Genomic DNA, 15,603 nt, shown 5'->3' with positions numbered 1-15,603 from the left:
CATACAAGAACACCAGACATCTCCAACCACAGCTTAAACAACAAAACCCCAAACAATTAAAAAAAAAAATTAAAAGAAATGGTTGGATTAAATTTCCTTAGTACTTATAACAAAGGAATCAAAAGACCTCATGGATAAAATTTTGTATCATAAATGAGGAACTTTTTAATATTTGCATCAAGTTTCCATTAATACAAAAAGCTTCTAATACAACTTAGTATGAAGTTGAAATCACTGTTAGAGGAAGGAGTACTTTCAGTTAAAGATAAAAGTGATATCATGAGCTATCTCACTGGGCCTCAGTATTCTAGGTATTACACAACCATAAACAGATATGACATACAATAACTTTATACTGTTGAGACCTCTTCATAATGCCCAAATAAAATTAACAATTCTAGTCCTTTCGGTTTTCTACTTAATATCAGTATTTTTTCTTGTCAGCAGTTTATTCTAAGAGTTTATTCTTACACTAAATAAGTGGGAGCAAAACTGAAGTCCAATGCTGACATTTTAATAGTTCTAAAAACCCTGATTTTGTGCTTTAAAATTTAAACAGTATACCAATCATATCCTAGTAAGAGTACCCAACAAAAAAGTCTTAAGTTTTACATTTGCATTCGGCAAATATGGAGAAATCATCAAAAATATTGAAAGGGAATATGAAATTAAGTAAATGAAAATGTTAACACCATTCAAAAATAAGAGCAAATATTAAGGCTATGCCAGGCTGTCTATACTAATTATATTTTAAGAAGCAGGAATTAACCATTTCTTAAATTTCTTTTTCTGACATAGTAATCTTTCTAAAGATTTAATTTTTGTGTGTACTAATTAGATAGCTAAAATAATGTTAAAAGCTTTCTGTGGTTGAAGCCTCATATAATTCTAAACTTTGAGGCTGGTCAAGTTCAGTTAAAAGTAACAGTCGAAATTAAATCTTTTGATTTTGGCTCCTATTAATATATGATTTTGGCAGTTGGTAGTCTTATCTCCTTGGTGTGAAATATAAAAATCTTTTTCTGGAATAATTAAAAAATACCAATGATTTCATCTATAAGACAAGAAAATGGATCTTCCACAAATCAATAATATCAGCTATGGATGACTTTTACTGACATAATCTTCTTACAACTGAAAACAATGTAAAGCAAGTTTACCAGCAGCAAAGTTACTTCCCTGACCAAGGGACACTATTTTGATTAAACCTGTCTATGTAGCCTTATACCACAAGTAATCTTGATAGCACTGCAGGCTGAGAGCTGGGCTGTCTGTACCACTTTTATCTTGACATCAACTCTTCTACTCTAAGTGTATTCTGGCTTACCTCAATCAAGTATTCCAACTACTTCAATAAAACTCCCAAACTAATCATTAAAAAAATAAGCAAACAGTAATAAGGCTCCAAGAAAAAGAAAAAAACTTGCTAACCCTCATTACCTGCACTGGGAAGCTAATTTATGTTCCAATTCAAAAACCGGCAAGGTGTGGCCTGTTGGCCAAAGGTGACGAACCATGAGAGATTATGGACTCCGGTCCTGGTGTTTTACAAATTAAGGAGCTCTTTTTTTGTAAACGAAGTTTTATTGGAACACAGCCACACCCATTTGTTTTCATAATGTCTATGGCTGCTTTCATGTTACAATGTTAAAGTAGTTGTGACAGAGACCATATAGCCTGCAAAGCTGAAAATATTTACTACCTGGCCTTTTACAGAAGTATGCTGGCTCCCTTTTCTAAATACTAGGAGAGAAAGCAATATCATATTTAAAACCTGCAATTTGGATGGTGACCCACAGTAAATGCCCATGAGAACAAAAATTTTATTTGAAAGTTCTGTGGAATTCCTGAAATGGTATTTATCAGAATAACTCTATTCTCTGCAGAAAATAAATGGAATGATGAAAATTACATGTTTTAGAGAGAAGCTGACCTTACAAATTCTATATATATATATATATATTTTTTTTTTTTTTTAAGATTTTATTTATTTATTTGACAGAGAGAGAGACAGCGAGAGAGGGAACACAAGCAGGGGGAGTGGGAGAGGGAGAAGCAGGCTTCCCGCGGAGCAGGGAGCCCGACACAGGGCTTGATCCCAGCACCCTGGGATCATGAGCCGAGCCGAAGGCAGACGCTCAATGGCCGAGCCACCCAGGCACCCTGACCTTACAAATTCTATATGGTGATACAGAGTTGTTGGTAAACTGTTATTTCTGCGGTTACTTCATAATTTTGGCCATGTAACCTTCATTTTTAGAAATCTTTAAAATAAATACTAATTTACGTTAATATAGAGGAAAAGTATAAAAACTACCAGAAAGTCAAACAGGACCAAAAAGGAAAAGTGATTCTAGAATGTAAAATTGTGTCATTTCTTAGTCGTCATCAGTTAGAATACAGAGGGGAAAGAGGGAATAATAAAAGCAGGAGATTAATTCTTAAAGATGGCTGGCAATAGCTGTAATGATATGTCCCCCCAAATCACATACCTTCCAATCATATGAAAAGAGTTGATTTCACATAGGTGGGTACTGGGTGTTTAAGCAGGGGGCTCCTGGCACTGCTGATGTCCTCAGACATCCTAAGAGCCGCTAGGATAAGAACCTTCCTCAACAGGATGCCTAACGCTTAGCTGGGAGAGTCACTGGCTGACTATGAGCTTCGTTTCATTCTATCCTTAGATCTTTTTGCTGAAATTGAGAACTGAGGACTCACAGCTAAACTGTTCATTTCAGAAGGAGGGGAGATGAACAGTGACTCACCTGACAGTTTCAGATTTTTTTTGTCAGTTAATAACTTATATTTTAAGGGTAAGCCTGTCAGAAACGTGTGGCCCCACCTCCACTACTGACTGTCTGGATGGGGTGGGTGCAGCAGATGACGTCCGGCAGGTTTTCACCCACTCCACGGCCTCCACGACCTGGAGACAGGACCTCGCTAGACACACGGAGCAACAGCGCGGGCTCAGCTGCTGTGGCACGGACGCTGCTGCTCAGTCTGAGCCAGACGCACCCCCCGGGCAGAAGACTTCTTTCTAGACTTTTTTTTTTCCTTTTAAAAGAATATTTCTGGCAGCCCTTTTGCTGATGCTCTGAAGTAGGCAGCATATTCCTAGAGGATATAATGGAAGCTACTTTTTTAATTAAAAGCTTCAGGGCAGTATGTAATGAAACCGTTTTTCTCTCCACAAGTCTTTCTAAAATGCACTAGATTTCTACATGGCTTTGTAGGGCTGGATTTTGAAAAGTCTCTTTCCATCTCATACCCAAAGCTCATAAAAACAACCACCTGAAGACAGAAGTTCCATTTTATACAAACTCTGCGTTTAATTGGGAGGAGCCAGAGATATATCAAATATTGTATAGGAGCAGTGAGCTATTAACAGGGAAGAATTAAAAGATGATTTTAAGAGGTGAAGGAATAACTTCAAATGTTGCCAGTTCAGACAAACTTGGGATTCAAATATATTGATTTTCAAGTCATTCTTCTAAATAAGGATAAGTAGTTATTTCAACAAAACAATAATTATTTGACATTCTACATTTATATTTGCAACAAATGCTATCTTATTATACTGATATTATTTTATTATTACTAACAGTGATAACACCACCCTATATTTCTCTTTCATAATTTTAAATGTTTTCACATTTTATTAGCTTACCAAAAGCAACCAAAATTTAGAAGGAGCCCGAATTTCCAGATTTTCTGACATTGAAAAAAAAATTCCAAAACTGGTTGTTAAGATATGCAGGCATCTACTGTCACCTATGCTGCCGAAAACACCGTATTCAGGAAACTAGGCAGCCGTGTTTGATGTTTACTTCAGCTGCTCCAAAATGAATATAAATGGCTGTCTGACATGTGAATGTGAAAATGTGGAACCAATCCTATTTTACAGAACACAAGCCTTCAGCATTTGGGGCACCTAATTATTTCGATGATAGGTGAATTTTACCCTTGATCACATGGTTTACACCTAGAAATCTGTTTCATAGGAGAATATTCCATAGCATGCAATAAATCCTAAAAACAATGCTATAAACACTCAAACACACGGCATCAGTTAAATTGCAGGTTCAAAAAGAGCTTCATTCCTTTAGAAGACAATCTGGATAAAAAATAACGTAGGACATACAACAGAATTTTTGATTTGCTGAGAAGTTTTACTTTTTTCTCTCTAAAGAATTATGTTTTTTAAAAGATGGATTGAATTATTTTATTCTCTTCAGAAATTAATTGAATATTGTTTCCTTTCATTGTCACTTAAATTACAGCTATTCTTAAAACTACCCAATTTTTTCTTTATTTGGTAATAAAGCTTAAATTTGGACTGGTACAAATAATTTCACATTCCTTCTGCTTTTGAAGGCTGGTTCTGAATTATAATAAACAGCCTTTCTAGACCAGACCCCTTGAAATTCAGTCTTGCTTTACTGTTTTTGCTTAGACTTCCTACCATTTCAAGGCAAAACTGTTCTGGCCACACATCTGGAAAAAAAAAATCTAAGTTTAAGCTAAAATGATCTTGTAGAAAGCTTTAGCTCTTTGCACATGATCATAGCAGGACTTTAAGGGCCAATGCTCAGCCAATGACCCTGCCCAACAAGTGTTTTTAAAAAAGAAGGACCCTCTCTTCCAAAGATTTCATGAAAAACATTTAGGAATATAGGCTTTAGGATATATTACAAAAGAGATGAGCACTATTTTACCATTGAAGCAGATCGACTGCTTGTAACAAGGCTTGATCCACCATAGTTTGAATTGAGGCTTCCCATTGATGCATTATGGGATGGTCCCAATAAACTGTGTATGTCACTGTGACCAGCAGGCAAACTGGTGGACGGTCCCACAGCATGGTTCCGCAGCACATGGATAGCATCATCCAGTCTGTCTAAACGATCCTCCATTCGAGATTGCTATAGGGATTGAAAAAAGACATGGAGGTTACTGCTGGTATCTGTTAAATTATTAAACTGTTGTTTCCTACTTTGGGATATACGGAAGACAGCAAGTAAAATGTACTATCAGGTAACTTCAAAAGCAACTACCTGCACTACAATCAAGAATCAAAGAAATGTCGACTATGCATAATTAACACAGCTTCAGAAACAAATCACTGCTTCATAAAAATCTATTTACCAATCTACCATGAGGCTATTTCTTTTAGCTTCCTACAAAAGATGAAAGCTATTCTGCTGTGTCTGATAATTACAGGTGATAAAAAAGATAACCTGGACTTTAATACTGATCTTTGAAATGCAAGCAATTTAGGGAAGGGTGCTCAAATCCATCAAGTTTAAGGTGTAATTTTGTTTTAAGTGAATAAAGCACCCCTATCTGAAATGGTGAACACATCCAAATATGCTCTTTCACAAAACTGAGGGAATGATATTGTCTGTGGATACACACATGCCCCATACACAAACATATTAGAATTTTAAAAATCAAAAGCACATGCCAGTAGAGCTCTTTTAAAAGGAATCATTCTCAATAACATGAACAAAAGTCTATTTTTACATACTGTATGAAAATGAAAATGGTCATTGTTTGATTTTAAAAGACTCTGGAGTCTGTACAGGCTTGAAGATTTTAAATGGATAATAGGAAGTATAATTAATTGAAACACAAAAAAGGCACCATCTAAAAGAAATAGTACCTCACAGACATCCTTTAAGAAGGACATTGCATCTTGCAAATGCTCGTGAAGTTGCTGCTCAACTCGATTTTTCTGGCAAAGTCAAGACAGAACAGGAGGCAAAGCACAGGTTAAGATTAACTCCAAAAGAGATGAGGAAATAGCTGATGTGCATGTCAGCATAACATGTTAGTAAAGTTAACACGGAGACCTGCAAGATCTACTTGTATTAAGGTATGAGAAGGCTGGGATTTAACAGCGAAGTTATAAGGTTAGCATCTAAACAGCACACATTGCTTATATTTGCTTGCAAAATATGAGAGAAGAAGACTTTCCTTTCAATTGTTCTGTTAGTCACAGAAAAAGAACTTTTCTGTTTGCAACCTGGAATTATTGAATGACTTAGCATTCCATCAAGTCACCCTTATTTTGTTTTTATAATACTTTGTAATTCTGTGGTAAGCACTGAAAAGCAACAGCAGTTAACATTCTACCACAAATTCTTCGCGCTCAATACCCAGACAGGCTTTTTTATTCTACTGCCTTATTCGTTTTGTTAAATAACATTTTTGCTTTTACAATGAACACAATACATTTTTTTAGAAAAGAAAACATGGGAAATAACATTTTTCATGACATATATAATTGATATTACATTTTAAACTTTTAATGGAAATGTAATAAACCATATACAGAATAGTCACATGAGAAAGAGTAAAATATATCATTTTCCACTGCTCGACTAATTTTCTTGCTTTTACTTGGTCTCTGTGCCTTTTTATTTGTTTCCTCTTATATGTAAACATAAAAGTACAGAAGAATTGAACTCTAGATTTATCAAAGAAGCAAGAATCCCATAACTCTATTTTAACACCAGTTGTCCTGAGACCAGAAGCCTGAGGTCCCAAAGAACAGATGGCAAAAGGCACACCCAATGTGTCTTATACTGTTAAACTACATCAGGCCACTTGTTAGCAAAGAATTCGTGTGTAATGCTATCCTACTGTTTTTTTCACTGTTACTCAAGATTTACTGAAAAAACACACTCCGCACTATCAGATAAAAATGACCTGTATATTCCTAAGAGGCTCTTACCAGGGAGTGGAGTGAGTTTTCATAGCTTGGGGATGAAGGAGCTTGCCCTCCAGCTCTGGGCCACTGACTGGTACCTGTTAAAACAAAACACAAAAGCACACATACATACATACCTTGGTTCACTCAATGATCTTGATAATGTTCTGAAAGAAAGGGTAACGATGTTCTGTGTATATAAACTTATGTAAGCATTTTTTGTTCAGCCTTCAGCATAGTATTGGCTACTGACAAGCCCAACACACTAAAAAAAACCCTTTTTCATTATTAATACAACAGTGTAGGGAGTTAAAAAAAAAAACTATACTTCAAAAAATAACTACTTTTTAAAAATTTGTATTAGTTATTATAATTTCTATTACTTTGTAACAAAAAAAGCAGAAACAGACCCATGAATACAGAGAACTGGTGGTTGGCAGAGAGGAGGGGGGAGTGGGGGAAGGAAAAAGTGGGTAAAGGAGTGGGAAGGTACAGGCTTCCAGTTATGGAATGAGTAACTCATGGGATGAAAGGTACAGCATAGAGAATCTAGTCAATGGTACTGTAATAGTGTTGTCTGGTGACCGATGGTAGCTACACTTGCAGTGAGAACAGCACAACATACAGAGTTGTTGAATCACTATGCTGTACACCTGAAATTAATGTAACATTATATGTCAACTACACTTCAAAAAACAAAACAAAACAAAAACAAAAACTACTTTTATGTTTGCATATTCTTCAGACTTTGTCCATAAGCACATATTATCTTGAGAAAATGTACTTAAAATACACGTAATTTAAAATTCTGTTCCTCCCCCATGGCTTTACACAGTCTTTATGATAATGTTATTAATGATTATGTTAATATTCACCTGATTCTCTAGATCATAATTAACCACCATTATTACCTCACTATTGGATGTTTTGGTTGCTTTCAGTTAGCTATCATGAATAGTATCTAAATATTACTATACTGTGAATGGTAAGTATTGTTATTCTCTTTCTGGGAACACGTCTTGAGGATAAATAGCATTTCTCTCTTTCTTTTTTTTTTTTAACCGGAGCCCAACATGGGCCTTGAACTCATGACCCTGCGATCAAGACCTGAGCTGAGGGGCGCCTAGGTGGCTCAGTGGTTAGGCGTCTGCCTTCAGCTCAGGTCATGATCCCAGGGCCCTGAAATCGAGCCTCGCATCGGGCTCTCTGCTCTGCAGGAGGCCTGCTTCTCCCTCTCCCACTCCCCCTGCTTGTGTTCCCTCTCTGGCTGTCTCTCTCTCTGTCAAATAAATAAATAAAATCTTAAAAAACAAAAAACAAAAACAAAAAAAACCTGAGCTGAAATCAAGAGTTAGATGCTTAACTGACTGAGCCACCCAGGCACCCCAGGGATAAATAGCATTTCTGAATTAAAAGGTATAAATATATTTATGATCCTTAATTCACAAAGCCAAATTGCTTTCTAAAGTCTTATTATTATAAATTATACACAAATGAACCAATTTCAAATGACTGCAAATACATTTACGATTATCTATTAAACACTTTCCCAGTATAATTTACACCAAAATGCATTATTTAATTTGGAAAATATCATTATGAGAATTGTTAAATGTTGTTTACCCTTCAACTTTAGAAAGTAGCAATATAATAACATAAAGAGAGAAAAGAAGTTCAGAGTAGAAAAAATAAAAAGGAAAAAAAACTATAAAAAAAATGAAAATGTTAATCCATCCATGTGTTGGGGAGAATGCAGTGTTTAAATGGTCATGCCAAAATAGCTTAAAAAAAAAAAAAACAATTGATCAAAAATCCTATTTCATCACTGTGCATTTGGAAATAAATTATTTACAGACAATAACAAAAACCATTCAATTAAATACATATTATTGTTCTTTATAAAAGCTTCAGTGACAACCTGAGTTATATTAGAAATCCGAAGTTGGAGAACTCGAAGGTTTACTTAATTTGTCTCATTTACTGCTAAATGAAGTTTTAACCTTTAACCTATGTTCCACCAAGCCTGTTGTTGCAGATTATTTGCTATATTTAGGAAACACTGAAAACTTATGATAAATCATAACTATTATAGTGCACTTTAGTTGAATAACCTAGTAATTGCATTCCCATCAATCATATATATATATATTTTTTAAAGATTTTATTTATTTATTTGAGAGAGAGAATGAGAGAGAGAGAGAGAGAGAGCATGAGAGGGGGAGGGTCAGAGGGAGAAGCAGACTCCCTGCCGAGCAGGGAGCCCGATGCGGGACTCGATCCCGGGACTCCAGGATCATGACCTGAGCTGAAGGCAGTCGCTTAACCAACTGAGCCACCCAGGCGCCCAATCATATATATTTTGCAAGTTGAAAAGTTGGATAGATTCTTAATCTGATTGTTTTCACAATTATATGCACACTGTCGTGATTACACAGAAGAAATTTAGACACTAATATTGTAAGAAAAAACATGTTAATATACTTCATCAGCTAACAATTTTTTTTTTACTTGTAAGCAAATCACAATATTTTGAGGAATATTAAAGGTTTCCTGCTAAACATACGAAGGTAATCCTAATTCAACTATATAAATTATGGACAATCTAAAATTGCGCATTGAAACAGAAGCTTGTGAACTAAATTTATATAACAATTAGAATTCAGCAACCAGAGAAACCCAGTAACTGATTATATGAAGAATTCACATAAACAGCATTTCTGTTCAGCCCACACTCTACCACTGATTTTAGTGCATTAGTGTGTTCCAAGCACTGATGTAGAACTAGGAATTTTATGTGAATAAGAGGGTTACTCATAATCCGTTTTGAAAAAGACCCCAAATTACTTTGAAAGTAGTTCCTTTTAATGTTTATAATATTTTATTTTCAGACATTTTGCTCCATTTTTCCCATTTCCCTTTGGGTGATCAGCCTGTAACAGGACCCTAATCATCAAATTATTTAATCTGTATGGGATAGTAATAACAAGTTTTATGTTTAAACACCTCAGGATTGTTAGCATGCATCTGCTTGGCAAAACAGGCAATTTTTGTGGTTCTTCAACCAGTTTAGTGTTGAGGAATGAGATGTGCAATGAGTTACTTAGGTAAGAAATCACCTACACTCATTATTTTTTGATAGTGATATGAAGAAACCATGCTAACATCTATATCCAAAATGTAATTCATTAAACTGGAAAAATACATATATACTCAAACCTGTTTTGTTTTTATTATAGATTGGGCTGCCCCATTATGACATACTTGGTTAAAACAGAATACTAACATGCTTAAATCACTGATACCTGTTTGAACTTCATAGAAATGTCAAATTATAGTTCATGGACAGAGCTCCTTGCACCCCAGTTAGTCCTTTCAAAAATTCATGCTATTAGTCACAAAGGGGATGACTGGATAGAGTTAGTTCAGTAGAAGTCAATCCTATAGCTGATGTTGGCATCTCTCTCTCTAGCTTGTAATCATCAACTGTAGCATTATTACACAAATATGGGAGAGAATAGGGTATTTCCTGCCTTCCTTCCCTGTCACCTGATATCTAGTGTAGAAATACTTACACTAGAGGTAGGGGCTTACCCTTTCCTTCTATTAGATAAGCACGAGCTTTCAACTGTTTTTGTAGTTAACAATTTCTACAGATACCTGGGCCTTTTAGGGATCACCCCAAAGAGCTAGTTCTTATTCAAGAAGGACTGTAATAAACTTACCTGCTATTAAAATTTAATGACCGTTTCCAAAAAACAAGCTAGCTAAGGTGATTAGAATAGGAGAACTGAATTATTTGGCTAGAAAATGTGGACAGGCTTTTTTTGATCACTAAATCCAAAATCCACCTAGTGTTCCTGACCTGCTCTCACTCTGAGTGGAACTTAGAGTTAACTGGTTAATAAATTTTAGAGACTAGATACCAACATATTGAATGGCTGAAAGAAATTCTTAGGACTATTTATTTATCACGCATTTTCCTTATTTTGTTAGTTGCTTTCCCTTGTAATCTCACCTTAAACTCAAACTTTCATGAGATCCCTCGTACTTGGAAAAAGTTGGATAATCCTTAATGTAGCACTGAGTGCTTTGCTTTCCATAATTTGGCTCCAGCCAACCTTTCCATCTTAGTGCTTCACACTTCCATACATGAAGAGTTCATAATCAGTCATGCCCATGACTCTGGATGAAGAAGTCATGTGCTTTCTTGCATCTGGATCTTTGTTACACTCTTCCCTTTAGACCCAGACTCTTTCTCCTCCTTTTAAAGTCCTGCTCTCTTCATGAAGTTTATCCTGATCACTCTAGCTTAGGGTGAATTCTGATGGCTGTATTTTTATGTGTGCTTATCTTTTATTTTCTCAGCTAAACTGAACACCTGCTGAAATCAGATAAATGCCTAACACCAGGCACACTGACAGATGATAAAAATAAATATCTCATTGATTAAACTAGCCAAAACTAAGGAATCTTTTCTTCCTTCTCTTTTCTTCCTATTTCTATTGTAAATGCTCTCACGATTGCTACTGAGCACTGCAATTATTAAACCTTTATTTATATTCCAGAAGGAGGTAAGAAAGGCAAAACATGGTTTTGCTTGTCTGCTTTCGAAGTTTCCTTAATAAACACCCTTTTAAATACTTGTGTCGTTTCCCAAATGGCAACTGTAATAGACATAGTCATCTCTTCTACCTTGCTGCTGGAGCCCTGATTTTGTTCAGAAGGCCGGTGGGGTATCTATCCTTTCCTGGTGTGAACCAGAAAAGAGTAACTCTATTCTTAGCTTTTGGGGTAAATCCTGATGCCTAAGATAAACATGGTGGTCCCATTTCTGTTGTGAGCAGGTGTGGTAGGGGCCCAATGCTGGCCAAGGACTCATGAGAGCCAATCTGTTGAAGAAGCTTCTGAAAAAGATTTTTTTTTTTTTAAAGATTTATTTATTTGAGAGAGCGAGAATGAGAGAGAGAGAGTACATGAGAGGGAGGAGGGTTAGAGGGAGAAGCAGGCTCCTTGCTGAGCAGGGAGCCCGATGCGGGACTTGATCCCGGGACTCCAGGATCATGACCTGAGCCGAAGGCAGTGGCTTAACCAACTGAGCCACCCAGGTTCCCTGAAAAAGATTCTTAAAATACAAGGAAAAGATGGTCCTTTTTCTTCTACTGAATACTGTTTTGTCCACATATGGTACCTCGAATTGCTGAACTTGCCACCAGCCTGAGGAAGAACTGCAAAGCAGTAGAGCAGGAGCTCTGACATACTAGGGTCCAGGAACTTGTCCTGCTATGGGCTTCTTCTCGTACAGGATCAGCAATCCCCTCATTATTCAACTAAAGCCAGTCAAGACAAGAGTCTCTCTTCCTTTCAGCCTACAACATCCTGACGGATACAATATCACCATCTCAGAAGTTCCTCGTAAGCATGCTCTAGGCAAAAACATATGTTCTTGGCCTGAAAAGTTCCTAAGGAAAATGAGTGGAATTTAAACAAGAATGGTGGTTGCCTTAGAAGATGCCTATGTGGCTCTTCACCTGTTTATCTCTCCTCAAAGGCCTGGGCTAGTCTGACTGATGCTCAGGCATAGAGAATAGGACAAGTGTAGAGAGCACACAGTGGGGTAGAATTTTTTACTCTAGATAACAGGCCACTGCAATACAAGGTACCAAATAACTTTCACATATTATAATAGAAGCTCTGGTTTGCTCCATCTTTTTCATTTTTCCTTCACCTCTGAATAATTTATCACATTGTGCTTTCCTTTTTCCTTCTCCCTTTACATTTCTGCCAATTTAGGGTGTGTAGTATATGTATGTGTGTGGTGACAGGATGGAAATACTAGATACAGGAGATGGGAGAGATGCACTCGCATAAAATCAGTCTTTGATGTGCTGTTTCAGTAGGAATACATGAAAGAAAGAATTTTTCTTCGATTATGACTGCCGAATTGGAAAAAGAAGCCTATTAATACCTTCATTACATACTTCAACAGACCATAGATTTTCATTAATGAGCTGGATTAAAGGGGGGGGAAGGGTATCACCTATTAAACATCAAATAAAGATGGAGGAGGAAATGTGAGATTTTACTTTGGACCATTATTTTTTGAAAAATGTCTAAGTCTCTGATTCTCCATTTTAGTGATGTCCCCTCATAAATGCTGAACTCCTCTGCTGCCTGACTTCCCACCCAGTATTAATAAAAACCAAAGGATACTTTTACAGCTCACTGGGCAGAGGAGGCGGGAAGGTGGGAACACACAGTAAGGACAGATATTCTCATTTGATGAGAAAGGGAAACAGGCTGTGGCAAAAATGACACTGATAGCTTTAGTAAAACTGTGCCAGAAGGGTGAGCAGGGTTAAAGTTACATCATTCTTCCTGTAATTTCAGCTCTCTGTTAAATAACAACTTTAAGTCAATGGGTCTTTCATAGTCCTGTCTATGTGGGGAACAGCTGTTCAACTTGTACTTGACAGCTGAAGCCACGGGGTCGGAGAGAGTGGCCGAGCCCACTAAGAGCCGAAAGCAGCTGCCAGCAGTTCAGTCCAACACCCTACACCGGAGCGCTTCTTAGCAGAGGCCCAAAGCCAACGCGCTAAGCACAGGTGACAGTCAGGGCCCTGATACACCAGAAACCTTCAACAAGGCAAAAAGGTTTAACAACAACAAGAAAGCCACATGGACTTACTTAATGACTTGATCAGAAAAAGAGAATCAATGCTGAGGTCAATTGCTGGAGGAGTAAGGCAATTTTTACCCAGCTGCCTAATGTCTTTTCCTCACAACTAATATATTTCTTCTTCAGCATGTTTTTTTTTTCTCAAACACTGCTCAGAAAAATATAATTCAAGTTTTAAAATTATAGCTTAATAAATATTAAGCACTTTCCTATAATTTTATTTCTTTCTAATGTCTAAAAATTCCTATTTATAATAATAATTGTACCTCAACAAATTTATACTGTAGGATAGTGACTGGAATTTGTTACAGCAAATGTGGAAAAAAACAGGAAAAAGTAAAACAAATCTGAACCATTTCTCTAACTCACTAACAATATTCATCCACATTGACAGAGACTTCCTTAGCAAAAAGCTACATTATTCCCAAGAATTTATATATATATATGAAATAATAACTTAGTGGACCTAAAAATAAAGACAAACTAGTAGAAACTTATTCACTTCTGAGTCTTATACATGGTACATGGAAAAGGCAGAGAACAAGGAAGAAAGATGTTACATGTTCTTCTAAATAGGGCATTCTGTTTACTTTCTATGTTACCTTACCCAAAATTTTGAATTATCTCCTTCTATTTTGCTTTCATCCCAATTGTCTAACCTTATTTTTGTCCTGTTATAACAACCATTCTTAGAAATTATACCAAATTAAGAATTAGAAAAGAATAATTCAAAACTAGCAAATATTTCAATATTCAAAATGAACAAGAGGAAGGCTCTGTTTACATGTTTTCTCAAAATTCAGATGATTTTTCATGAATTTTTACTAGATTTTATTGGAAAATAAACAAAGTTCAAATATTTCAAAGCAGCCCAATACACGTTTTTAAGTCAATAGATAAAACAGAAGCCTACCTGTGAGAGGTGAGGGTGATCCAACTGGTGTTGATGGATTTGATGGAAAACTACTGCTGGTATGGTCAGGAGAATAAATCTAACCAGAAAACAAAATATACATTTATCAATATGTGACAACAACAAAAATAGAAATCCATTTGCATGGAGTTATTTTTATAATCTAAGTTGCCACCCCTAAAACTCAGAGTGAAAAACTGGTTTCATCAATTTAGGACTATTCCATTACATGAAGGCTATATATAGTTTTAAAGCTAGGATTAAAAAGTATCTTATATATTTTAGGGGCACCTACCTGGCTCAATCAGTAGAGCATGTGACTCTCATGAGTTTGAGCCCCATACTGGACACAGAGACTACTTAAAAAAAAAAGTATCATATATATTCTAATAATGAGAGGAATAAAATACATCCTATCTATTTCTTTATTATTCCAGTTGAAAATTATTAAGGTTTCTGTTAGAACAAAAAAGAGAAGTGACTATGAGTTAACACATCTAATAAACAATTTTTCTTGGGGCACCTGGGTGGCTCAGTTGGTTAGGCATCTGCCTTTGGCTCAGGTCATGATCCCAGGATGCTGGGATTGAGCCCCACATTGGGCTCCCTGCTCACTGGAGAGTCTGCTTCTCCCTCTCCCTCTGCTGCTCCCCCTGCTGTGTGCTCTCTGTGTCAAATATTTAAATAAAATCTTAGAAAAACCCAATAATCTTTCTTAAATATATCATCCAAATAAGTGATATTCATTAAAAATAATTATCTCAGGAAACTATTATCTTTTGACAATAGTCTTTAAAAACAGTTTTAGGGCGCCTGGATGGCTCAGACGGTTAAGCGTCTGCCTTCGGCTCAGGTTGTGATCCCGGGGTCCTGGGATCGAGCCCCGTATCGGGCTCCCTGCTCAGCAGGGAGCCTGCTTCTCCCTCTCCCTGCCGCTCCCCCTGTTTGTGCGCGTGCTGTCAAAAAAAAAAAAAAAAAAAGTCTTAAAAGCCAAAGAAAAAAAATTTTTAAATATTCTTTATTTCTTATTTAAAAAGTTCTCAGTTTGGGGCGCCTGGGTGGCTCAGTCGTTAAGCGTCTGCCTTCGGCTCAGGTCATGATCCCAGGGTCCTGGGATCGAGTCCCGCATCGGGCTCCCTGCTCAGCGGGAAGCCTGCTTCTCCCTCTCCCACTCCCCCTGCTTGTGTTCCTGCTCTTGCTATGTCTCTCTCTGTCAAAAAAATAAATAAAATCTTAAAAAAAAAAAATAAATAAATAAAAAGTTCTCAGTTTGACCAACTACATTTTTGCCAAATTTAGCTC

At 36.5% G+C, this 15,603-nt stretch overlaps 1 protein-coding gene across 10 annotated transcripts in view; it reads right to left on the bottom strand.

The window, feature by feature from the left end:
- TCF12 (transcription factor 12) overlaps window positions 1-15,603 on the bottom strand; it is a 352,686-nt gene that overhangs the window by 22,459 nt on the left and 314,624 nt on the right. For 6 of the 10 annotated variants that reach the window (XM_081831136.1, XM_081831134.1, XM_081831135.1 and 3 more), the window contains 4 exons: window positions 14,302-14,380; window positions 6,737-6,810; window positions 5,663-5,734; window positions 4,716-4,922 (listed from right to left, as the gene is read on the bottom strand). In XM_081831136.1, coding sequence (XP_081687262.1) covers window positions 4,716-4,922; window positions 5,663-5,734; window positions 6,737-6,810; window positions 14,302-14,380 — 432 coding nt within the window. The remainder of the gene's footprint in view (window positions 1-4,715; window positions 4,923-5,662; window positions 5,735-6,736; window positions 6,811-14,301; window positions 14,381-15,603) is intronic. The other 4 variants (XM_081831138.1, XM_081831137.1, XM_081831144.1 and 1 more) reach the window with 1 other exon arrangement.

This window comes from Leptonychotes weddellii, chromosome 9 (assembly GCF_054177405.1).
Source record: "Leptonychotes weddellii isolate Sample4059 chromosome 9, ASM5417740v2, whole genome shotgun sequence".
Lineage (NCBI taxonomy): Eukaryota > Metazoa > Chordata > Mammalia > Carnivora > Phocidae > Leptonychotes > Leptonychotes weddellii.
The sequence above is the reverse complement of the archived record's forward strand: the minus strand, read 5'-3'. Positions and strand labels throughout refer to the sequence as shown.